The sequence below is a fragment of the Drosophila rhopaloa genome, unplaced genomic scaffold (assembly GCF_018152115.1).
Source record: "Drosophila rhopaloa isolate 14029-0021.01 unplaced genomic scaffold, ASM1815211v1 contig_178, whole genome shotgun sequence".
NCBI lineage: Eukaryota > Metazoa > Arthropoda > Insecta > Diptera > Drosophilidae > Drosophila > Drosophila rhopaloa.
Window position 1 is genome coordinate 3,709,563 of NW_025335059.1, and position 24,215 is coordinate 3,733,777.

Genomic DNA, 24,215 nt, shown 5'->3' on the forward strand with positions numbered 1-24,215 from the left:
TTTTCCACTTCCACGCACAATTTCGCGTGCGTCTACCTGCGGAATTGAGTTAGCATTGACATTAGCGAATCCTTCGGGCGGAAAAACGTCTGCAGCATTTTCAGGCTAATGACACCAGGAAAAACACTCTCGCTCCCGATCAGCTTTTCCAGTGCAACGAGGCCTGCAGCCTAATCTCCTCGCCTACCTGCCAAGGCGTAACATCGTGCCATAAAAACCAGGCACTTCCCAGGGCCCAGACTAGTCATCATTCGCATTACATCCGACACAGACCGAAAGACAAGCACGCGATCTTCAAAATGCCACAATCAGGCTGGGATTATATCATCATCACTGTCGCAGTTCTGATCTGTTTCCCAGATCTGGCCAAGACAGCCAGCTATCAGCTGCAATCCTTCGACTCGGATATGGATAATAGTGGGGTAGCAAACTCCACGGAGTCTGAGTTCAATGGCGGGTTAACTTCCCTGGAAAGACCACTTTCTTGGTTGCGAAATGCGAATAGCATGTTTGGCGGTCCCGCTGGCCATGTGGTCATCCAGGTGGCCAAGGAGCTGCTGCATCGCTCCGCCGGAAATAGTCAAGTGGGTCAAGGATATAGGAACATCTTTGCAGAAATATGGATAATATATAATTTACCACTTTTACCTTAGGTCCTTAGTTTGAACCTCACCAATCTGCTGGTCATCATACTGCTGAAGGTGCTAATCTTCTCAGCTGGAATGCTGGGAGCAGGACACTGGAGTAGCTATGGCTATGGTCATGGTCGCTCCGCTGGGCGTAGTGAAAGCAACTTTGGCCTGGGCTTGACTTCTGGCGATGACTATCTGATAACCGGATTCCTGGCCGCCCAGGGAGCCGGCAGGGATGAGTGTCTCTACGCTGCATCCTGTGCCTGCCCCACAGCAGCCTATGAGTACGCGAAGGCAGGACGTGCTCTTTTGGGAGCAATTGAAGTTTTCAATGGGTAAGGAAACCTTTAAATTCAAAATAATAATTATGGACATATCATATTTAAATTGTGATTTCAATATTTTTCATTGCTTACGGCAACCAAATATATTTTTCATATTTATTTTAACAAAACAGAGGCATAGAAGAAATTCTTTGTTTAATTAATTATTTAGTAACTTGGCTGAACTCAAGAAAAACAATTTAATTATTAGGTACTTGCGTTTTTCATAAATTTAAAAATATTATATTTAACCTGATAATACCTCTCCATCAGATCTTTAAAATGTAGTTAAAATTTACGTTTAAAATTCAGCTTATCAACTATGCAGTATAAATAAGAACTTTGTTAATCTTAACTTTTTCTATTATCCGTAGTGTGCCGTTGGAGAAACCGCGCTACAACGATCTCATTGTTCTGATGGAGCGTGCCGCCTACGATGGCTTTCGAGGAGTGGCGTGCAACACCACCCAGACTTGTGACGGACTGCTCTGAAGTTTCCACATTAAAAACCAATATTTATGTATCTATTTAAATGTATATTAAATCATTAGGTTGTAGTACAAACGAGGTGCAGGCTAGTGCTTGGTTTTCTGCTTATGGTGTACAGTCTCAAATGGTTCAGCATGGAAATCAGATTAGTTGCTAAATAATTTAACTATTCTATTTCTATTATTGTGTCTACGGTTTCGGATGATTCGTTTGTTGATGACTGCTAATCGGGTATTTGTGGGATTAGCGCAGGATATTCCTGTCCACATTCAGTGGCTCCTTGCCGCCGGTTATGGCCTTAACAAATTCCGGATAGTGCAGCAGACCATCGTTATTGTCATCGGCAATCAGCAAAAACTTGTCAATGGCTTCTGTGAAAGACAAAATAGTAACAAATATTTGAGTAATATTCATTTAATAAAGTAAAATCTTTAAATATGCCGTTTCAATTATTTTCGACTAATAAATAAAGTTTAAATAAAAGAAGAACTATTATTTTTGTTGAATTATTCATCAACTCTGCCCTTACAATTGTTGGCTTGTCGTAATAACTGATGTAATGATTTCTCGTTCAAACGATAAAGAATTCCTTACCTATAAAGTGTTCCAGCTCATCGGTGGCATTTTGCAAGTATTCATCCCGTTCGTTGTTTTTAAAGTAGTCATAGTTGTGATGCATGGCGGACTGAATCATCTCCAAACCGTCTAGGGCATTATTATTGTCATTGTCATGGGCCTAAAATTATAAAACTATTCAGTAGCAGGCACTATATAATAAGCGATTTAATAAAGGCCCCACCTTAAACATATAGAAGATTTTCTCCTCTTCGCTTAAGTCCTCCAGATTGGCCTGCACGCCCATTTCCCGCAAATCGTCATCGATGCGACTGAAATAATGGAAATATTTAAAATATTTTCAGGTAATTTTCCTGCTCCCCCCCCACTCACTGCTCCTCGTGGGTGAGATGTTGGTCCACTCTCCGGGTTTCGCCCCGTGGATGATGAGGGCCCCTCTTGAGGGCCAGAGTTCCATCGAAAGTCTGGCTAAAACTGGCTATGCAGATGATGAAGTTCAGCAGGTTCGATAGGTTGCACATCCTATACATCGTTGAGTGAAAATTGCTGGGAATTGTTGTGTGTTGAGTTGAGTTGTGTATATTTGTGTATTTTCCGCGGGGTGGGTTGGCCAGGCCACAACTGTCACGCGAGCTGTCAAAGCGGTTGGCCAGGCGCAGGCGCTGAGTTTTTGACTTTTCCCCTCACTCAGGCGGCTGTCAAACAAATTCAAACATAGCAACCTCTTTGGCAGTTGTCCTGTTGGTTCAATAGCACTAGGCATTATTGTTTGGTAGACCCAAGCACACGTCGCGTTTAATAATTATTAAATTTTCCACTAGTTAAACTGAGAACATGTGTGAGCAGTATTGTGACAAGTTTGAGACCTTCAATCCGGAGGTTGAGTTTGCCAAGTTTCAAAAAAGAAGGCCCGTCGTCAGGACCGCCAAACTCTATGAGAATCTGCACAAGCGGGAGGACATCAAGTGTCCCTGTGAGTTGGAGGATTTCCTTCTTTAATTTATTTAATTCTGTAATATTTCTCCAACAGATAGTTTCAAGGGCTATGGCGTGGAGACGGACTCCAACACAATGTACCGCACCTGCAACTCGGAATATGGTTACTATGCACCCAATGCCTATACCATACCCAAGCGTTTCTATCCTCTGCCCCAGAATTTCTCAAACGAAGTCGTTCGTTTCGGCATGTATCGCAATTTCTCCCTGAACACGCACATGGATCGCACCTTTTACTAGGACTTGGTTTACCGAAAGAACTTCAGAATTCAAATCAAATCCAAGCATTTTATCACGCTCAGATCGTTTTAAACTTTATACACAATTTTATGGTTTTTATGCAATTTGAAAATTTTACGCTGATCAACAAGTAATTCATCTTTCATCGAAAATTTACCTTCCATTAAAGCAACCTTAAAGAAATCTATCAATAACAAATTTCAAAATGTAATGTGAAAAAGACAAAAAATAAAGAACATTTTAAGAAAACACCTAAACGTCACTCGCGTTGATTATTATGTTAATTTAAGTTCTTCGTTTTGCTTTTTGTATAAAAAGAAAAAGTTAAAAAATTCCCAGGCAATTCAAGACCAATGCAATTGTTTAAATTAAAAGTAATCCACCAACTGCTGAGCCTAATCAACAAGCCGACGAAATGAGGTGAGGCATTAGCATAAGCATGATAGCTGGAAATTCGGTATACCGTCCTCTAGTGATACCAAGAAGCTACTCGATGCATTGCTATGCGACATCTACGGCAGGCAGGAACAGTTGGCCACTCGCATGAGACGCTGCTGTAGGGATCCTGTTTTCCGCAGCCGATCCTCGAAGGAGAAGAAAGGACAATTGGCCAGATTGGCCAGCGGCATGGTCGGCAATCGGTCCACCCTGGAGCGATTGGATGTGCACAAGCTTATCGATGTCTGTGCCATCCTGAAGGTGGAGATCCTGATGCTGGGGTATTTACTCGAAAGGGTCCTTATAGCCAGGGATAGATTGCAACGACATCAGGAGGTCCTTTGCGAGTTCGTCACCGCAGTGCTTGTCGTTGAGAGCGGTAAGTATGCTGTGCTATTCTATAGCAAGTATTATAATCAAAGGATATGATCAATCCGGCAGTGAATAGGATACAATTTGGGTATGGAATAAGTAACAAGCTGATTACTACCCTAAAAACCACAATTAAAATTCAATACTTTGAATCGTGTTAGTTCTTTAAAAACTAGTTATTTTTCCTCCTTGTGATTTTATTAGCCACCTATTTTATGCACAACTTGCAGTAAGCAATATTTTGTACATCGAGCAGGCTTATAATTCCCAAGCGTTTACTCAGCAAACTTTTGTCAGCCAAGTTTAGAATTGGCTAATTAATTTTTATAAGTTTTGTAGTCAGGACATATAATTTTTTTTGGTGTACTAAATGTCAAAGTGTGCGTGTGTGGGTGGCAGGGGGATATCCACTGCGCAGGCTCCCCACTGACAGCTGGGGGCTTGATTTTGCTTTTGCCAAACTATTGCCGTCAGTCAAGTGCGGAACTCTCAGCTGTGTGGATCGTGAAGTGCGGAACCGAAAAGCCAGAGAAAAACAGAAAGCTCTACGCTGAACGCTGAAAAAATCCTCGCAAGCGTCACGCAACGTGCATGTATGTGTGGGTGTGTTTGCTTTTATTGAATGAACTTTGTTGTGTCCTGTGGCTGTGTGAGTGTATGTGTGAGAGTTGTGGGCAGGTGAAGCCTATGCGTGTGACAGTGTGAGTATGCCCCGAAACGAGGAGGCTGAGTTGATGACGACACAGCGCAGCATTGAGACTGTCTGACGGGCCACACACTCACACACCCAAGCAGCACTAAAAAAAAATACAAAATCTGTCTGTGTGCGTGAGAGTGACAGTGTGTGTGTGTGTGGGTGTGTGAACCAGCGGTTTGAAATAACAAACGTGTGGACTGGCCTCCACAAGCATTTTTGCCTGTCTTATCTATGTTTTTATATCATCTCCGTCTCTCTCGCCTTTTTAGACCCTCTCTTTCTTTTTGTGGGTGAGTGTGTGTGTGTGTTTGTGTTACCCTTGATATTCGGCGACCAAAATAGCAGTGGTAGCTAGAAAACAGGGGCCATAAAAAAAGCGCGTGCAAAAGTATCGTGGCATGCCATTACCATGTATTTATTTATTTATTATTTAACTTATTCAGGAGGAGCGGAATAACACTTTCTAATTGAATTCCAAGTGGTGGCCCCAAGAAATAACAGAAGCGTACGTAATGGAATAGTACAATTTTATCGATCGAGTGGCGAGCCTAGGAAAATGCAATTAAAAACTGCACTCGCCTAAAAGCATGCAATCGAAAATTTCATTAAAAGCGAACGCCACTTTTAATGCGTTTTTCTGGTTCATTTCCCGTTGGCACTGGATATTGGTAGAATGACCAACCTCTTGCCTTGTTTTGATGGCTGCCACACACACACACATGAGGTGCCTCTTTTGGCCCTGGCTGATATGACCAGCTATTATTGTTGCCATTGTTGTGCAGTGTGTGCGACGAGTGTGATTCATGTCACGCTCTCACACTCGCCCACCGAAAAGGCTCACGAACTGGCTTTGTTTGGCAAAAAATAGTTGATTGTGGATTGCATAACTACAAAGAATGCCCCACAAAAAAATAACGGCAGAAGAGTTGAAGGCCGCGCGGCTTTAATCCATATATCTGGGCCAAGCCATTCAAATCCATTATGCAGCAGTTCAGCAACTTTGATGAGCGGCAAGCGTTTAGCACGGAAAAAATAGCATTATAAAAGCAAGTTAATGGGGGAAAAGTTAAGAGAAGTTCAAAGCAACTTTAGATGGCAGTTCTTAATTAATAGCCACATCAAAACCAACCCAATTTCTGCTACCTTTGGGCTTAAAGCTGATACCATAATTAAATGCCACGTGGACTTAAGCTCTGTTTACCTTACCCCACAAAATAATGAAAGCCTGTCAGAGCCTAATGGCCACAATCCTTAGTATTACGCTTATTAGGCTTGTCCCAGCAGCTCGTGCAGAATTATACATTTAAATGCCATGAAAATTTAAAAACGAATTCCGGCTCAAAGGTAATTACTTGGCCAGAACAGGGGTTGCAGCAAACGTAACAACGAAAGTGGGTCAAGACAGTGGCCAGTAAGGCGGGGGATCGATGAGTGCACCACAAGTAGTACAGTGGCTTTGGCTATAGTGAAAGAAAAATAGTTAATAAAAAACGATAATAATCGATTTTTACTTCAAGTACTTTAATTTGGATTATTTTGGTATGAGTAAATATTGAAAGTAGGCCCAGTATTAATTTATTATAACAAAATTATAATAAACGTTAGAAACTGCTAAAAAAAAAATCTAAGAGACTAATTAAAAAATGTTTGTCAGGCAGTTTGAATTTGGTCTTTTTAGGTATTTTTAAGTTACGAGTCATCTGGATGTTTGGGTCCTATATAAAGAAGGATTTCCTCATCTATATTTTGAGTGTAACATTAAGACGCTGCTTTTTCTTACTGTTTTCCCCCAAGTCAGCAGTCACCTGGCCAAGCTTTGGGAACTGGGTCTGCAGTTTCTTAGTTGTCAAGGTTGTCCCTCTTTTTTTCCCCTTACAATGGTGTGTGTGAGTTGAATGTTTTTTGAGCTCTTCTGCAAGGCAAACCAGATAGTTTTCAATGACATTTGAGTCACGGCGATATGTTTTTGTGTGAGAGTGCCAGTCTACAGTCCTCGCCAAATTATATAACTTCAGCATGCCACAAATACCTATCCAAATAGCTTTATAACCAAAGACGTATTTATAGATTCGCATGCTTATATATAAGTGTCTCTATGTGTATTTATGTAAATCTTGTGTAAATAATACAATAGGCCAGAGCAACAACAACAACAACAACTACTACATCAAGAACAACAACAAGTACAACGTAAAGCAAAAATGTAAAACCATAAATAGAGAATCCCCACAACAAAAACTACTAACTGCAGCAGCAACAACAAAGAGCCGCTGCGAGCAGTGGCAGAAATCATAGCATACCGTCAGGCGCACGTTAACTTAACATGGGTAACTATGCCAAGCCGCACAGACTAACCAGCTAACACTCATTCTCTCTTTCTCTATGTGTGTGTGTATGTACATATATATTAACATACCTTTCAAGACTATTAACTGTCGATCGATGTCTTTTCCCTTTTGTTTTTTTAGCGCGCCTCAAAGCAAATATATAAGCGATTTGCTTTGCCTTCGATCTTTATGCTCGTTTTGAAACAAAGATTTAACTCTTGCTCTCTCTATCTCTCTCTTTCTTTACCTTATTTGTTAAACAACGTTTAAAACCAACCAAATAACAACGAAAAGGTAATTTATGCAAAAGAAGTTCAAAAGAGAAACTGCTGCATATATCATACAATATTCGTTGGGCACACAAACAGTAGAGCGGACCTTAAAAAGACTATATTTATAAAAATTTTAATTTCATTTTAAGAATACAACAGTATTAGAAGGACCTGTTATCTTGCATCATTTATTAATTAGTTTTCGAATTAAATTTAATTTATCAAAAAGGCTTTCTTTTTAACTGTTTAACTGTTTGCAACAGAAATCACACATACGACTCGTGGTCTTAAAAAAATATTATTCAACATTTAAAAGTAACTTTAATTAATATGAACTGAAACTTTTTTGGATTTTCTATTAAAGTTATAGCATAAAATTGATTAAGAGCTAATTTAAAAATTATGTTTTAAATGAGGTCCGCTCTAACGCACACATACTAACACATCGCATACACGTGCACATCCACACAGTCGAGGCATACATACATAAGTATTACTCATGCTAAACGCACACAATTCTAATTTTGGCGGCCGCTTGTAATTAACATTTGCATTTTCGTAGGGCAAGGGCTTTCCCCCTTGCTGGCATAAATTTCCATTATTTTTCCATGTCGCAGTGTTGGAGGCGTTCGACCCCATTTAAAACATTTATCCAACCCCGGGCAGTGCACAAATAATTTGAATTTTTCGCAGCCGTTTTTTGTATTGTGTTTTTTGTTAGAATCCTATTTACAACACTTTGTAATAATCGCTGCCCTATGACTCCACACCCACACATACATACATATGTACATCTGTTGCATGTTGGCCGAGTTGTTGCTGTTGTTCTTCCTGTTTTTCCCACCTATTTCAGCAATCATTTTACGCTCTGCTGATTTCTCTAAACACACGCGTCTGCTGCTGGCTTTATAACTCGTCTGCGTGTACGTGTTTGCCCGTGTTTCCTGTTTTGGTTTTTGATTTTTTTCTCAATTTCACCAACACTTTTCACATTTTCCCATCAAATTGTAATTACTGCGTCGCAGTTTACTTTATACTGACTGAGCGGTTTATTTATGACGCCCGTCGCGTTTATGGCAATGCAAAGTGACACGAGCTGCTGTGTAGGCGGTAGAAAGGACTTTGGACATGTGCACACACGTGTGCCGATTACGAGAGGTTCCGGAAATCCGAGCTAAAGTTTAGCGGATGATAACGCAATGTTGCTATCCAGGGTATCAAAATGTATTCAAAGGGATAATAATTGGTTTTAATCCTTATAAATAGTAAGAGGTTTCTGCATTGAATTAAAAGCTTTTCTGAACAATAAGCTGAGTAGAATGTACCGTCTTGTAAATTTAAATACCATCTTGATTGGGTAGCAAACTCATTTTCTTAAAAGTTTTAAAGTAAAGCCAAGGACAAACTCGGCTGTCACAAGCACAGATCCCTTATCAAACTTATGTAGCTGCAGACGCAGATGGAAAAGTTAAGGGGAAAATAAAAAATGTTCTTGCTTTTGGCAGGACACAATGTTCACTTAAGTTTTGAGAGCCGGGCTTATTGGAATTGACAGGCAGCTTCAGTCCGTATGATGCAAATTGATTGGCGTTCCTATAGCAAGACTTGAAGAAGACCCACGTGACGTATGAGTAATGCTTTTGGGCGGTTATTCGGAAATGTAATCAAAGTTAAATACAGGACCACTTGTGTCGAGATTGCAAAAACTGCAACAGCAGAAAGACCAACAACGAGAGGAGTGTTCCTGGGGGAGCCATTATGTAAGCCATCAAAAGCAGCATTTACCCTTCGCAATTTTTCCTTTATTTTCCTTTTCTCTGCCCCTTAATTTCCCTCGCTCCCTTTTGCATAATCGCATGCTGAAGTGCTTTTGTCTGGGACCGCGTGATAAAGGCGAATCGCAATCGCTAAGCCGATAATCATTGGGGTTAAGCATTGCAGTAGTTTAATGAACCAGCGAGTATTAAATTTATCATCTGGATGGCCGTTCACTGGGGAATTCATTAGCAGCCTTACGCCTGAATTGACACTAATGGCTTAGGACGTGCCTGCGCTTCCGAGTCTCCTATATACATAAGTCTCTGGCCAACTGCATCGCAGATTGGTCCAGAAGAAAGTTGACGGAGACACACAGACGCTCCTCGAATTTCCCCTCATCCAGACGCAGTTCACTTCTTTTGGGGTCATGCAATCCCAAGGGATAAATGCGGTTTAAGTACACAACGTTGGCTGCTTTCACACGGAATTTCAATGGGGATATGAGCATTACATAAAGTAAAGTAAATCTCTTTTGAACTGCTCAAAAGGTGGCCAAAGGGAAGCCAAATTTAAGTAAAGTCTTAGCCCGGCGTACTAAAAATGTTTTAGGGTAGTACAAGGTTATTGCCACACTAAGAAAAAAAACGAGTATCTGTTAAACATTTGTTTTGACATTGCTGGTTTTGCAGTAAATCAGATTTTACCGCCTTCATTATTATATTTACCCGACCTACCATTTTTCAATATTTAGTTATTAACCGTTTAAATCAAACATTGTTATATTTTCACAGGATACCAAAATATTCTAACTTAGATGTAACAATTACTAACACCAGAAACTTTTTTCTCGAGACAATATTCTTGATTTAGGACATTTTTCTTTGCTTCTACCATAACGGTAAACTTTTCACGGCTTTTTCATTTCTTCTTCACCTATATAAATAGCTGACAGGACCCATATTCTTTCGGCTCATTAAACCAACTGTCATGCCTTACGTGTTTTTATGGTTGAGTACACAAAGCACACACAAAAAAACACACCATACAGGGCCCACACGCACGTGATGCTGGCTGAAGTTTAGTTTTGGTCAAGGCTCAAACATTCAGCCAAAATGTGGGCTAACTATCACAGCCTTGACACGCCAGCGAGCTAGACAAATACTCGTATAGTCCATGTCCTTGGGCAGGCGCATTTAAAATAATTACACTCACTTGCGCACAATAAAGAAATGCTCCTCATTGTCATTCGCACATAAATCTCTTATGGAAAATGCACTTGAAGTAAGGAAAAATATGAGGCCCCCGTGGCGGCCAGTTCATCCTCTGGCCATAAAGAATGTTTTTATGTCCGGCGCCTAATTGGTGCGAAGTTAGGGAACCCATTACATAAGAGTCGGCGCAATTAGTATTTCATTAGCCTGGGTAGGGGTCTCCCGATGCTGGTCCTCCAGTTTGCTGGAGGCATGAAAGCCTGCTCCTTCTCCCAGGATATTCTCCAATTTGCTGAGAGTAAACATGCCTATGTTTGCTTAGCTTTAACTTTGGGAAAAGGCAATGCCTCTTCATTATACAAATGCCTTTCTTCGAAGGAGTAAACATTTCGGGTATGCCATACATACTATATATGTGTGGATTTGCATAAGCACGTAAATAAGCGATGGAAGGCAAAGAAGAAAAACAGCAATCATGACGACAAATACAGTTTGGTATGCTTAACAAGAACATACTTTGACTATTTTCCAAAAGAGGTATACAAATAAATATGAAAGCCAATATCTTATGCCTACAGATTTTTAAGGCACAGTTTACACATATTTTCTACATACGTTTTTTATTCAAACTACCATTAAACTTGAGTAATATAAGTTTCTTCCAATGAATAATTTTATAAAGCCTTATAAATCTGAATGTTTAAATTAAAGAAGTAGAACTGTAAAAGTAATCAGAGATTTTGCTAACCATTTTAGTATCTACGTTAAGGCTCCATTTTAATGGATTCTTCAACGCAAACAATTACACCAATTTCCCGGGAAATTCTTTAAAACGAAAATTTTATTCCCGCACATACGCATTCTCTTTTTATTTCTCAGCAAAAGCTTTGGTGTGAGCCCGAGAAAAATCCAGATTTTAGATTTTAAATTTGACTCACGTTTCGCTCGAGCAGCATTCACTTGATAAGCTGGAAACACGCAACATAAGAAAAAAATAAAACGGAAATCAAATTATCAGCCATAAAGCGGGTTTCTATAGCTCACACGAGAGCATTTCAATTCAGGAGCTTGGGCAAAAATAAAAAAATATCGATTGGTGGGAAAAACTTTAACCTAAGCCAATCTGTGTGCAGGCGAGCGCAATCTGAATTTATGCTGCTATCGTAAAACAATCCCGGGACATCATATATTTTTTATTAACATGACCTTTAGTGCTGAGTATGTGGGCATAAAATGCCTGACGGCAGTTGTCTGCAGCCAAGAAGCCGATAAAGTTGAGCCAGGAGGATATTGTCCTCGTGTCAGGTTGTCACCATCGCACGGAGATCTCACCAGCTAACTATGTTTTACGTGGAACGCCGGGACACATATCGCCCACACATTCTCATCCGCATCTCACTTGTCGAGTGAACTAAATGTCATGGTCAATTTAACACAAAGACAGACACTCGGGTGCGTGGGTGGCTTTTTCAATGGAGTGTTTTGTGTCATTTTGGCTTGGCTTTGGTTTGGTTTTTCCACTTTCATCAAAATTTTTCTCAAGGATGTGCCACAAACCGCATCTTCCTCCACCAAAAACTGCATGCCGCATTTTTGTCGCTCTCAATTTTTTTCGCTCATCGACATTTCGCAAGCATTTGGATCAGAGCACTTGATTGATTAAGTGTCTAAGCCATAAAAATATTTGAATATAAATATATATATATATATCTTTTGTATTCTTTCTTCTTCTCTCTTTTGCGCGCTCTTAAAACGTAAATTGTGCCAACTACCAACTCTATATATCTATTATATTACGAATTTCTGTATATGTAAAGTTTGCATACTGCACGGATATTGTAAGTGCTAAGGATCCAGAAGCCAAGAGCCCAAATCCTATTTGAAAATAGACAACTAATAACTTAATCCGCCCCGCCGACCGAAAGTATGCTATATAATACAAGAATTTTGCTTAACTTTTGCAGACGATGCACAGCCTAAAATGCGTTTTAGCCTCTCACCACCGCCACAGAAAGCCATTAGCAGTGCCCGCCTAACCTCGCCCACCACCACCACCACCAGCACCACCAGCAACAGCCGCAGCACCACCACCACCGCCCTCGGCACCACCAGCTGCACCACCCCCAGCGGCAACAATAGAAGCCCCGGCAGCACCAACAACACCATGCTGGCCCGCAACGGCGGAGGTCACGGTACCAGCCCCACCGCCTCCGGATCCGGCCACGCCCCCTCCGCCCCCGCTGCCGCAGATGATGAGGCCACCTCGGATTACAACCAGTGGCTGCATGCGATGAAGCTGGTGGCCCGCCTGCCTGGAGGCACTCCACCCGAGTTCCGACGCAAGGTGAGATTCGTTTACATAAGGCCATGTGTTGTGGGGAAAATATTAATTGGATTTATTATTTACTATAGCAGGCTATTAAACTAGATTAAATAAATACCTGCAATGTGGCAAACATTCTAAAATATCTATAGAATTAGGAAGTGTTATGAGCAAACTTAAATTGAATCCTTTAATTAAAATTCTTATTTAAAATAACTTAATCCAATTGAAGACATATGTGTTTTTTAAATACTCTGCTTTTTTTTTGGTATGGCGTATGTATAATTCAAGTTAACTACCTTCCGCAGTTGTGGCTCTCGCTGGCGGACAAGTACCTCAAGTCGAAGAATGTGGACTGGGCGCAGCAGCGGGAGAAGTGCTTCTGCGAGGAGTGGCGCGAGGACGACGAGGAGCTGGGCATCCAAATCGTCAAGGTGAGTGCTCCAGTCACGGACAATCTGTTGCCCCAAGGGAATCATAAATGACTCGCCCACGTTTAGGATCTGCATCGCACTGGCTCGAATCTGTGCACCGGCCCCGCGGGCTCCATTAACCAGGCCAAGCTCAAGCGCATCCTGCTCGGCTATGCGCGCTACAACCCCGAGGTGGGCTATTGCCAGGTGAGTGCTCCTCAAAGGATCCCAGTCGTTGTCTACAGCCTGCAGTGCTGAATGTGAAAAACGTTTTCTTTTTAAGGGCTTCAACATGCTGGGCGCCCTCATACTGCAGGTGATGGACAAGGAGGAGGAGGAGTCCATGAAGGTCATGATCTACCTGGTGGAGGGCGTCCTGCCCACCGGCTATTTCTGCGGATCGATGGGCGGCCTGCAGGCAGACATGGGCGTCTTCCGGGAGTTGATGCAGACGCGACTGCCACGCCTCGCGAAGCATCTGCAGCGACTGCAGGGACCCGTGGAGAACGCCTTCGAGCCGCCGCTGACCAACGTCTTCACCATGCAGTGGTTCCTCACCATGTTCTGCACCTGCCTGCCCATGTCCTGTGTCCTGCGCGTCTGGGACCTGGTCCTCATCGAGGGCAGCGACGTCCTCCTGCGCACCGCCCTCGTCCTCTGGAGTTTGCTCGAAGAGTGAGTATCGGAGAATAAGCAAGTCAAGATATAATTATATAATCATAGACATGCTTAACAAGTAATGAAAACCTAATATGCAAATTTAAGTCGAAGAATTGGATTTAACACTTTACGCCCCAAATATTATAAAGCTAAAACTAAATTAAGAATTCCTTAGTTGAAATGAATTCCTTATGAAATTAATTTAATTTACATATCAGATCTGAAAGACATTACGCCTAATTCCGGTATTTTCTTAATTGTAATTGAATGCATAATTGTGAATACAGCAATAAGTATTCAGTCCGTGTGAAGGAATTGGGTGGGTTTTTGGTGGGTGGCTGGCCAAACAATTGCCGCAGTATATGGCGAGAATTTGTGTCAAGGCTGCTGGAATTTTGGCAAGAGTTTTTCCCGCTTGCCAAATGCAATTTAGCAATTCCGTTCGCTTTTTACACACCAGGAATTTCATGTTCAGACGTTGTGGAACTTTTTATGGCTCTGTAGAAAACAAGTTTTGTAAATATCAACAAAATAGAAAAGCGAACGACATTGAACTATGCTAAATGTAAGCTAGAAAAAGGCTTGGAGGAGGTCAAGGTCAAGAATTGACTTGGGAAATTGAATGGATAAGCTCTTAAAAAGTTTTTGTATGGGGTTTGTTCATATAAAAAGTTTATACATTGTTTTTTATGGGTTGGTCACAAATACATCAAAATGAATGAATTTAAGTCCATTTTATGCTAGTTCGGAAAATCTAATACTTTTAATTACTCTAAAGGCGTGTACTCAGTGTCCGATCTGCGGATGAGTTCTATGGCAAGATGGGATCCTACTCCAGTGAGCTTCTCAATGGCCACCTGGTGGACTCCAATGGACTCATTGAGCGTGTTGTGAAGCTTGGACCCATTGCGGATTTGAGGCAGCTGAGGGATAAGCACCTCTACAACATAGCCCCTCTGCGTCACAAACAGGGATTGCAGTGAGTTTTACGAAATTCAATGAAACTCAACATATTATATTCCTAACTTTTATAAAGGCTCTACTACGACGAGGAGGACACCCATTCGGATGAGGAGCGCATAGCGGTGGCCACCGTTTTTGGCTTGAATTGGGGCAGACGTGGATCTGTGGGTCCGGCGGCGGCGACTGGCAAACAGCAAGTGGAGCAGAAGGACCGCCTGGCCTTGGATATATCCCTGCTGAAGAAGCAGTACGATCGGCTGAGGGAGCGCCAGAAGCAGGCTCATGTCATCCTAACCACAGCCTGCTCCACGGCATCCCGTCAAGGAACTGGTCCGGCGAGCAACTGCCAGACGGCTGTGCAAGTGAATCAATTGCTTCTCGGTCGTCCGGCCATTGTGACCAACAAGGGAAAACGGGTGGGAGCACCTTTGGGCGCCATTCCACCCGCTCGCAAGCCATCTCTTCCTGCAGTTCTTCACACTAAACCCGCCACAGAAAAGCAGTTGAGAAGGGGGGAGACTCTCCTGTGGAGAGATACAGACCCCAGCCGAAGACGACGGGATAGTCTGACTTGGAAGGAGATCAAGGCGGATCGGGCGGCCATGGTGCGGGAGGGAATCGATGTGAGCTCCGTAAAGACCCAAAAGCTGCGCACTCGATTCGGTAAAAGCGATAGCTCCTCCTACAGCGAGGACAGCGATGGAGAGCAGGATCTTGGGGCAGCAGAAGGATCCAGCACGGACACCAGCCTCTGCGACGATGATGACCCAAAGTCCATTGAAAAGAGTCCCAAGCACAAGGCGAAACTGGCACGCAAACTCAAGGAGCAGAAGCAGTTGAGCGGATCCAGGGATGCGAGTTTGGAGCGACAGAGACCCAAGTCCTGGGCTCCTAGCAGCCATGAGATTCCCTTTATGCTGATGGGTACGGATAGTGGCGATGAGAAGGAGCCGGCTGTGAAGGAGGAGGCGGATGCTGTAGATCCAGCGGAGGATAGTGCCACGGAAAGTGGCCGTTTTGGTTTTGACAAGGAATTGGATCTGGACAGCTACAAGCTGGAAACACTAAAAATTCAAAGCGAAACGGAAATCTTATGCATGACATCTACTAGTCCCATAGCCACACCTAAAATGAAAAGTGAAGCCGACGAAGATTTGCTGGTAGACCAAAAACGTTTCGATGTGAACGACAATGGGGTCACTAATCAGTATTTCGAGAGGGTTAACAGCGTGGAACGCCCCAATCGCCTGGAGCTATCCTACTCGCTCAATGAAGAAGAGACGGACACTAGTGCAATTTACCTGGAAGAAAGGGAGAAGGTTGAGGGACATAGTGGGGATAGGGAATACCAGTCACTGCCTCCACTCTTCACAAAAGAGGAGGACGATAGTATGCAGATGGATGGTAAAGTGCCTCAGATTCGGGACGACAACATTCCAGGTGAGAACAAGGACGACTACAAAGAACTCCTGAGCATGACGATAGAGGAAAATACCGGGTACAAGCCACCTCCTCCCACAGCTGGTCTATTGAGTAATGCCACCCGGAAAAGAAGAGATCCGAGACGCAAAACACTGACCCGCTCATCGACCATTGAGATCGAGGAACGATATCAGGCCCTAGAGCGAAGGATCAGCCAGGATCAGCCGAACGGAGACAGGCAATCAAAGTACATTCCCAGCACAGCTGCTCTGGAGGAGCGGTTCAACACCCTTGAAAAACAACTAAGTGCCGAGAAGCAGCGTAAAGAGCTCTCCGAAATGGAGACTGACCTTCCGAATAAGTCCGAGAGAATTCCCTCCACCGCCGATCTCGAAACACGTTTCAATTCCTTAACAAAACAATTGAGCTCCAGTGAATCTAGTTCCAAGACACCCATTGATATTAAGGAAGAGGAACCGCCAAGTGGCAGCAGTTCCAAGGAGCAGAAGGATAGCGAGAAAACAAGCAAGCTGCACAAGTCCGAGGAGGTTCAATCTGATACAAAGGAAACTTCAGCGAAAACCGAAACCAGCAATGCGAAAGAAAAAGAAAGCGCTGAAAAGGGAGCCGATCAACCACGCCTTAAAAAACTTCCATCAACTGCGGAACTGGAAGATCGTTTCAATGCCCTAGAACGCAAAATGAGTGTACAAAAGAGCAGCCCATCCAAAACTAAGAAGGAACCGCCTGATGAAGAGTCATCCAATGTAATAAAAGAGCCACAAGAGTCCGAAAAGATAACGCAGAAGTCCGAGGACATTCAGTCAACCACTGCTACAAAGGATACCAAAGATGGTGATCAAAAAAGCCTGAAAACTAAGGAGAACCCTGTATCACCAAAGGAAATCCAAGCCCAGGAAAGTAAATCTAGTAAAATTGAGTCCCCAAAACCTGAAAAAGAACCTCTAACCCAGAGCTCCGAATCGGCGAAGGATTCACAAAAATCAGTAACATCACCCAACAGAAATAAACAATTATCGAAAAATAATGAAACCATTAAGAAATCTGATTCAGAAAAATTTAACGATTTAAAAGTAACAGAAGTTTCCAAGAATCCCGACAAAAATAAGGAAAGAGGTGAAGCCGCAAAAAAAAATGATTCTGAAAAAGTCGAAACCAAAACGGATTCAAAAACGATTGAACCCAAAAAGTCTGGTTCTGAAGTCAAATCAACTAGCAAAGAACCGGAGACGGTTAAGACTCCTAGAAAATCTCCGCCATCCACAGAGGAACTAGAAAAAAGGTTCAATGCCTTGGAAAAACAGATGAGCACAACCAACATGGAAATAACCAAAGAGGCAGAGCAAACAAAGTCAGTACCAAAAAATCAAACATCAAAAGAAGAAGAAAAGGCACAAAAGTCCATGAAATCTTTTGATGACAAGATTAAAGAAGTTAATACCACATTAGCAAAAGAGCAGAAGAAAGTTGACGAGGAAGAACAGGCTGAGAAGATCGTTAAAGAAGATTGCAAAGCTAGTGACGAGAAGTTGGAGATCCCCAAGAAGAATGCTGAAGAATCTGAGCTACCAGAGGAAGGTCAGCAAAAGGGCAAGAACCAGAGAAGAGCTTCAGAACCGCCATCAACGGAGGATCTGGAAAAGCGCTACGAAACCTTGAAGCGTCGCATGAGTAGCAAAAATCATTTTGCCGCTCAAAGCGAAACTGTTGATGAAGCTCTTGAGCGAATCCAGCAGGAGGTGATCTCAGAGTCAGTGGAGGAGAAGAAACCCCCGCCATCGACGGAGGATCTGGAAAGTCGTTTCGAGGCACTGCACGGGGGTGAGAAGAAAGAGTCGAAGAGCACACAACCAAAGCACGTGGATGTGGCAATCGAGGCACACATACCAGACCCACCTCCACCGCCTCCACCACCGAAGGAGCGTCCCATCCTAGCCGAACCCGTTCTCCACCAACAGCAGGCTCTGATCGAGGAGCTGCAGAGCAAGATGCGAGGCCAATCACCCGGCGAGGAGAACCTCAAGCCCAGCGAGATAAATCCACAGAGGAGGCAGAGGAACCATCTACTCCAACGACCCGCGCCCATGGGCGATGAGACCTCGGAAGCACCTGCAAACACGGCTTACTACAGAGCGGCAAACCATGATCCCTGGCAGCAGCGCATGGTGCGTCGGTTCTCTGATTTACCCTCCCGGGCCGATCTGGAGAACCGATTGCAGTTCCTGGAGAGGCAACTCTACAAGAAGTTCTACAAGCAGCGCTGTGCAAGTGATTCCGAAGTTGCATCGAAGGTCAAACTCCCGCCCGATGACCAGCCCAGCACCTCCCATCAAGCCAAGGCCCTGGAGGCGGAGGCACAGCTGGAGCAGCGTGTCCTGGCGCTGGAGAAGCAGCTGAGCGAGAACAGTCTCAAGCTGCTGGAGGCGATGAGGGAGCGTCAGAGGTCAGCAGCTCCCCGGAGCGATGACAGTGGCTCCCCTAGGCGTTTGAGCACGGAGACAATCGACGCCACTGGCAAGGAGCTTGTCAGATACACCCAGAACATTGGTGAGCTGGAGGAAGTGGACGCCCACAAGCCCATCAACATTAGCATCAACATCAAAATGCTCCTCAACAAGGATAGTGAGCCAAAGCAGCCGAAAGGTGAGCCCAAGCCCACAACTGAAGATCTCACACGTCGCCTGGAACAATTGGAGCAGCAATTGTTGGAGGAACGGGCCAAGAATGGCACTATGCCGACGGAAAATGAAGTCCCTGAGGTGAAACCAGAAAAACTGGAGGAAGGTGACTCTTGCAAAAAGCAGGAGAAGAACTGCCACAACCTTCATGTCAAAAGCGACGAAGCTGAAAAACTAGAAGAGCCTGTTGAACGTAAAATTGAACCGGAGGCAGCAAAGGAAACCAAAACTTTGGAAAACGAGGAAAAAGCTCAGGCTCGTGCAAAAGAGGTAGTTACGGAAAAGTTGGTCAAAGAAGAGAAAGCAGCGGTTGATGAAAAGCTAGTTAAGGAGACCGCGATAGAAAAACCCAAATCCCCTATCAAAGAAAAACCAAAAGATGATACTAAAAAGAAATCGGAAGCAACCAAAGCTGAAGTAGCCAAGGAAACATCTTCGGAAGTGAAATCAGATTCGGAAAAGCCTTCAACAAACGATTCCAAACCCAAAACAAACGATTCCCAAGAAGTTCCCGCCAATAAAAAGGACCAGCTCAAAACTGAGAAATCGGAATCCAAAGAAACACCTAATACAAATAAAAATGATGTTCCGAAAAATGATACAATCAAACCAAAGGAAACATCTTCAGCAGAGGTAACCAATAGCAAAGAATCAGACAAGCAACTGCCAGAAAAAAAGGAAACTAGCAAAGACTCTTCTGCAAAAGAACTGCCCGACAAAATGGTGATCAATGCCACCGATCTTGGACCAGTGGACCCAAATAGTAAAACTGTAGTACTCCTCATGGACAACGAGCCCAGAGCTTCAAAGGTTAGGAGATTGACTAGAGCCAACACTGAGGAACTGGAAGATCTTTTCCAGGCGCTGGAGAAACAACTCAACGATCGTAATCTCATTAAATCCGAAGATGGTCGCCTGATACGAGCAGATAGCAAGCCAAGTGCCGAGCAAGTGGAGCAAGCTCAAGCTATCTGTGATCTCACCAAGGAAATCGAGGATTTCACCAGCGCCAAACCAGAGGAGAAAGAAATCCCAAAAAAGGCGGCAAAAGAAGACAAACCAGAACCTGAACAATCAGAGGACTACGATTGGGGACCCAACACGGTGAAGCATCACCTGAAGCGTAGAACAGTCCACCTGCCTTCCACCAAAGAGCTGGAATCCCGCTTCCGCTCCTTGGAGCGTCAAATCAAACTGCTTGAGGATGTGGAGAAGATTGATGTCGAACAGCGATTGAATGAGATCGAGCGGAAAATCAAGCTGCAGTATTCGCTTTCCCATGAAACGGATTTGAACAAGTACCTGGAACTTTGTGAGGGTAAGGGTCTGGATGATGAGGAGACATTGCCTGTGGAAACACCTACAAAAACGGACGAAACTGCAACAGTCAGAGATCGTTCCCGCAGTCCTGGACGCAAGGTGGCCAGTAAATCTCCTTATACTTCGCCTTCGCGGAATGCTGCATCTAAATCTCCTTACACTTCTCCTTCACGAAAGGCTGCTACTAAATCTCCTTACACCTCTCCATCGCGAAAGGCAGCCAAGTCACCATATACTTCGCCTTCTAGACATCGACAGAGATCACCTTCTCCAACTCGCTCACCCGAAAGAAGGTCCAAGAAGAGTCCCTACTGCTCTCCACCTCGTCGCAAGCCGCATCCCAACGATCTTCCCATTTCCGATGACCTGGAGTACAAATATCGGGTACTTGATTTAGTAAGATCCAAGTCCAAGGAAAACTTGGCCAAGCGAATGAACGATCCCAACAGAAAGCCAGCCATTCATCCCCTTGAAATGATACTAAGCCCCAGTCCGGATGACAGTGAGATACCCACAACTGGAGAACTTGAGCACAGGATTCGAGTCCTTGATGGAAAGCTGAAATCACCAGCCAAAACCCGACCAAAGTCTCGCTCCCGATCGCCCACCATCGAAGACATTAAGCGACAGAAGATGCGTGATGAGCAAAAGCCCAGGACCCCAGTGCACAATCTGGAAAGAATAGTCAGTTCTCCCAGCAGACCTGAACCACCCACTGCCGAGCAGCTCGAGGAGCGTATTCGCATCCTGGAGCAGGATCATAAGTTTGACTTCAAAACCCAAAAGGACTACAAGGCATTCAATCAAAAGCTCAAGGACGTCATCTCACCATCGCTCTCCTTCGAGGAATTCCGGGCTGCCAAGTCCCGGGAGCAAAGTCCCCGCCGCCAAGGCGCCACTACGCCCAAGTCTGCCCTACGTCGTGACGATTGCGATGAGGCGTACTCCGGCAGCACCACCCACTACCGCCCCACCAGCCCCAAGGTCATACGGTTCCGGGACGAGGACGAAGATGAGGACCAGTTTGAGGAGGCGCCCCGGTCGAAGTCACGCCACAACAGCGATCGAATGGTGGGCAGCACTAATGAGGTTTTGGACTGTTTAACGGAGAATACTAAAATTCTTCAACGTATTCTTAAGAAGACTCTTGCAGATCAACCATCGGCCACTCGCAGCTACGCCAGCAGCTCGGAGGGTCTGGATGCCTTGGGTAGTCGCCTCATGAGGGTAAGTGGGTAATATCCAGACTGTAAAACGATATTAACTCGATAACTTTAAAAATAGTCACGAAAGATCTCTCAAACACAGTTGTATAAATACTAAAGATTATAGATTACATTTTAAACATAATATATTCTCTACCTTCTAGGAGACCTCTCCGATCACCCGAACTGGAACCCACACGGGCGTACCGCTGCGAACGGGGGAGAACATCAACGACCGCCTGAGTTCGATCAAAAACTCCATCAAATCGATAGACACGCTGTGCGAGGAGAAGCCCTACCAGAAGGAAAAGTGCCAGCGGTACATCGATTCGCTCTTCTCGAACTCGCTGCACTTCGCCAGCAAGAAGAGTTCTCTGGAGGATCTCAGCCTGAGCAGAAGTCTGAGTCGCAGCGAGAGCAGGGGAAGGAGCATTCACCGAACCGGGGACTACGCCCCCTCCATTAGGATCACCTCCGAGCATCGATCCCTGGGCTCGGCGGAGTCGCGAAGAAGTCCGCTGGGCGGCCGGGATACGAGTCCACTGCATTACCGATCGCACAGGGAGGTGAGCAGGGAGCTGTCGCCGCGACGAAGGCGATTGGAGGAGGAGGATGAGGAGCGTAAGGATCGGGAGAGCAGTAGGGTAAGACGTGATAACTTGTTGCCAAATTATTTTGCTGATAATCGTAGCGAACTAAGTAGCGGGAGTAGTTTAACCGGGTTTAACCACAAAGTAGATAGACAACTAGAAGAGACCTGCGCCAAATACGCGGACGATGCCCGACGCTCGGCCTGTCGCACACCGTTGAGCCACCCGTACGAGTCCCGCACCACAGCCACACGCCTCCACACAGATCCAGTCCAGATCCACGCCACCACAACGGGATCAGCCGGTGCAACCGATAGTTTCCCCGGCCCGTGTCGCCCTATCGTCAGACCTACGATCCCCACCACCGATCCCCCGGTGGTGCCGGCGGCACACCCCTCTATCAGCCCGGCAAGCTGGAGATCCGCCACACCACCGTGACCTCGACCTTCTACGATCGGTTCTTGACCGAGAAACAGATCGAGCGGCAGACCCACTCCCGTTCGCCCAGCCGCTCGCCAGTGGTTTCGCCCTCGGTGCCGGCCAAAGGTTACGGCGACTTGTGCAGCACCACTCCAGCCACATCCAGCACCACCGCTTTGAGCACCTCCTCATTCATGTCCAGCAGCTATGCGGGCCCCTCCTTTTCGCTGCCCTCGGGCAGCAACTACTCCTATTCGGGTCCCTCCTCCATTTCGCCCAGGGCCAGTTGCTCGGATCTCCGCTCCACCACCACCGCCACATCCCTTGACACCACCGCCACTACCACCACCACCAGTACTTCTTCTTATGTTCCCTACAATTTCAGCAGCTCCTTCACCTCTCGCTTCGGCGAACCCACTACCACTTGCTCGGCGAGCGGAGTGAGTACCAGTTCCCTCACCCATTCCACCGGGGTCTACAATCCCATGATGTCGTTCACTCTGAGGGAACCACTTACCAGCAGTTCCCTCGGTGGTTCAAGTGCCTCCCCATTGCTTCCGTTTCAATTTAACCGAACTTTCACCTCCAACTTTGACAAGGAGCAGAACAAACAATAGACAAGTTGGGGGAGTCACATCAATCGTTAACCGAAGGTTGTCCATACACATTTAAAGTCCCCTTTTAAAATACACTCGAAGAAATCAAGCTCAAAATCTATTATACTGAGAGAAAAATCAGTCTAAAACCTATTCTTAAAACCTATGCTCTAATCAGTAATAAACAACTAAAGTGTAGAAGAATTTTTAACTAAAACTAATGTTAGTTCATTGCATTCTCTAATCAACCCTTAAGTTTGGTAATAATTAATTATGCAACAAATTTGGAATTATTCAGCTCTAAATAAAATATATCAAACCTACCTTACAATTACAAATAAAGTGTTAACTATAATTAACTTTAATTTAAAATATTTTATTGATTTTGGATTGATTTTTATCTCAGTAAACTTAACTTTCGCTAAGCAATATAAATATAGTAAATATAATAAACAGTTTTAGGCAAAAATAAACCCAACTACATATATATCTCTATAAATATATACAAACCTTGCAAATCGGATATTTACTCTTCAAGCAACTCTTGCACCAAACCATTTTGGCTTCTTGCAACGTACCTCATCTACATTGACAGCACCAGCAACTCAACTGATCATAACTTAGCAAAGATTTTTATACAATATATATATATCTACTTATATACAAAGAGTATAGCTATCGAAACTGTAACCAAAATCTGAAGAGGGCAAAATGTTATTCCATCTTTTTTCAGCGTTAACCAAAGTTTAGCTCTAATTCCTTTAACCAGAACACTCAATTAAACTTGAACTTTTCCTTAATATTAACTAATCAATTTACACGGCTTACACTAGCCAACAAATATCCAGATAAATACACACACTTCGTGGTGTTAAGGTGTTAAACTCTCAGTGCATTTTTGGGCCGAGTTAGTCGAGGATGCTAAAAAATAATGATTAATCAAATTACGTTAACTGACTGACACGAGCCGTAAAATTAGTTTACCAACATTGTTAAATATACACGCAGCCATATATGTACCTATACCAATTGAATGATATATATTGTATTTAATTACATACCAATTGCAGTTGTTGAATTTCGATTATGCAAAAGACACGATAGCGATTATGAATAAGCAAGTAAACCCGAATGCAAATGGCTATAGAAACAAATATCAATCGCGGCAGCGGAGCCGAAAGTTAATCAAAACGATTAGGAAAATTTTATGAAAAGTATTTCGATTCGAAATCGGCAAGTTTCCAATACATTACCAAATGCAATTGTTAAGTAG

At 44.0% G+C, this 24,215-nt stretch overlaps 4 protein-coding genes across 5 annotated transcripts; 3 read left to right on the forward strand and 1 right to left on the reverse strand.

Moving 5' to 3' along the window:
• Positions 1-83: 83 nt before the first annotated feature.
• Positions 84-1,449, forward strand: LOC108037463. Its single transcript, XM_017114036.2, has 3 exons — positions 84-584; positions 654-967; positions 1,330-1,449. Exons 1-3 carry the CDS (start codon positions 300-302, stop codon positions 1,445-1,447), a joined length of 717 nt encoding a protein of 238 aa, XP_016969525.1. The 5' UTR covers positions 84-299; the 3' UTR covers positions 1,448-1,449.
• Positions 1,450-1,479: 30 nt separating this feature from the next.
• LOC108037461 (multiple coagulation factor deficiency protein 2 homolog) lies at positions 1,480-2,627 on the reverse strand. The gene is made up of 4 exons (XM_017114035.2): positions 2,393-2,627; positions 2,244-2,331; positions 2,039-2,180; positions 1,480-1,815 (listed from the first exon to the last, which is right to left on the reverse strand). The coding sequence occupies exons 1-4, from the start codon at positions 2,548-2,550 to the stop codon at positions 1,688-1,690; spliced, it is 516 nt and encodes a 171-aa protein (XP_016969524.1). The 5' UTR covers positions 2,551-2,627; the 3' UTR covers positions 1,480-1,687.
• A 73-nt stretch (positions 2,628-2,700) lies between these two features.
• On the forward strand, positions 2,701-3,513 carry LOC108037464 (UPF0691 protein C9orf116 homolog). 2 transcript variants are annotated; one of them, XM_017114037.1, is made up of 3 exons: positions 2,701-2,788; positions 2,842-2,993; positions 3,051-3,513. In XM_017114037.1, exons 2-3 carry the CDS (start codon positions 2,855-2,857, stop codon positions 3,254-3,256), a joined length of 345 nt encoding a protein of 114 aa, XP_016969526.1. In that variant the 5' UTR covers positions 2,701-2,788; positions 2,842-2,854; the 3' UTR covers positions 3,257-3,513. The 2 variants fall into 2 exon arrangements, with proteins under 2 accessions (XP_016969526.1, XP_044314958.1); XM_044459023.1 differs by having other exon boundaries at positions 2,742-2,993.
• Positions 3,514-3,568: 55 nt separating this feature from the next.
• Positions 3,569-24,130, forward strand: LOC108037453. The gene is given in 11 exon segments (XM_044459019.1): positions 3,569-3,676; positions 3,730-4,073; positions 12,296-12,675; positions 12,963-13,088; positions 13,155-13,274; positions 13,351-13,742; positions 14,506-14,706; positions 14,764-21,202; positions 21,272-21,358; positions 21,501-22,239; positions 22,242-24,130. Coding segments are annotated over 11 exon segments (9,555 nt in total). The 5' UTR covers positions 3,569-3,671; the 3' UTR covers positions 22,964-24,130.
• The last annotated feature ends 85 nt before the right edge of the window (positions 24,131-24,215 follow it).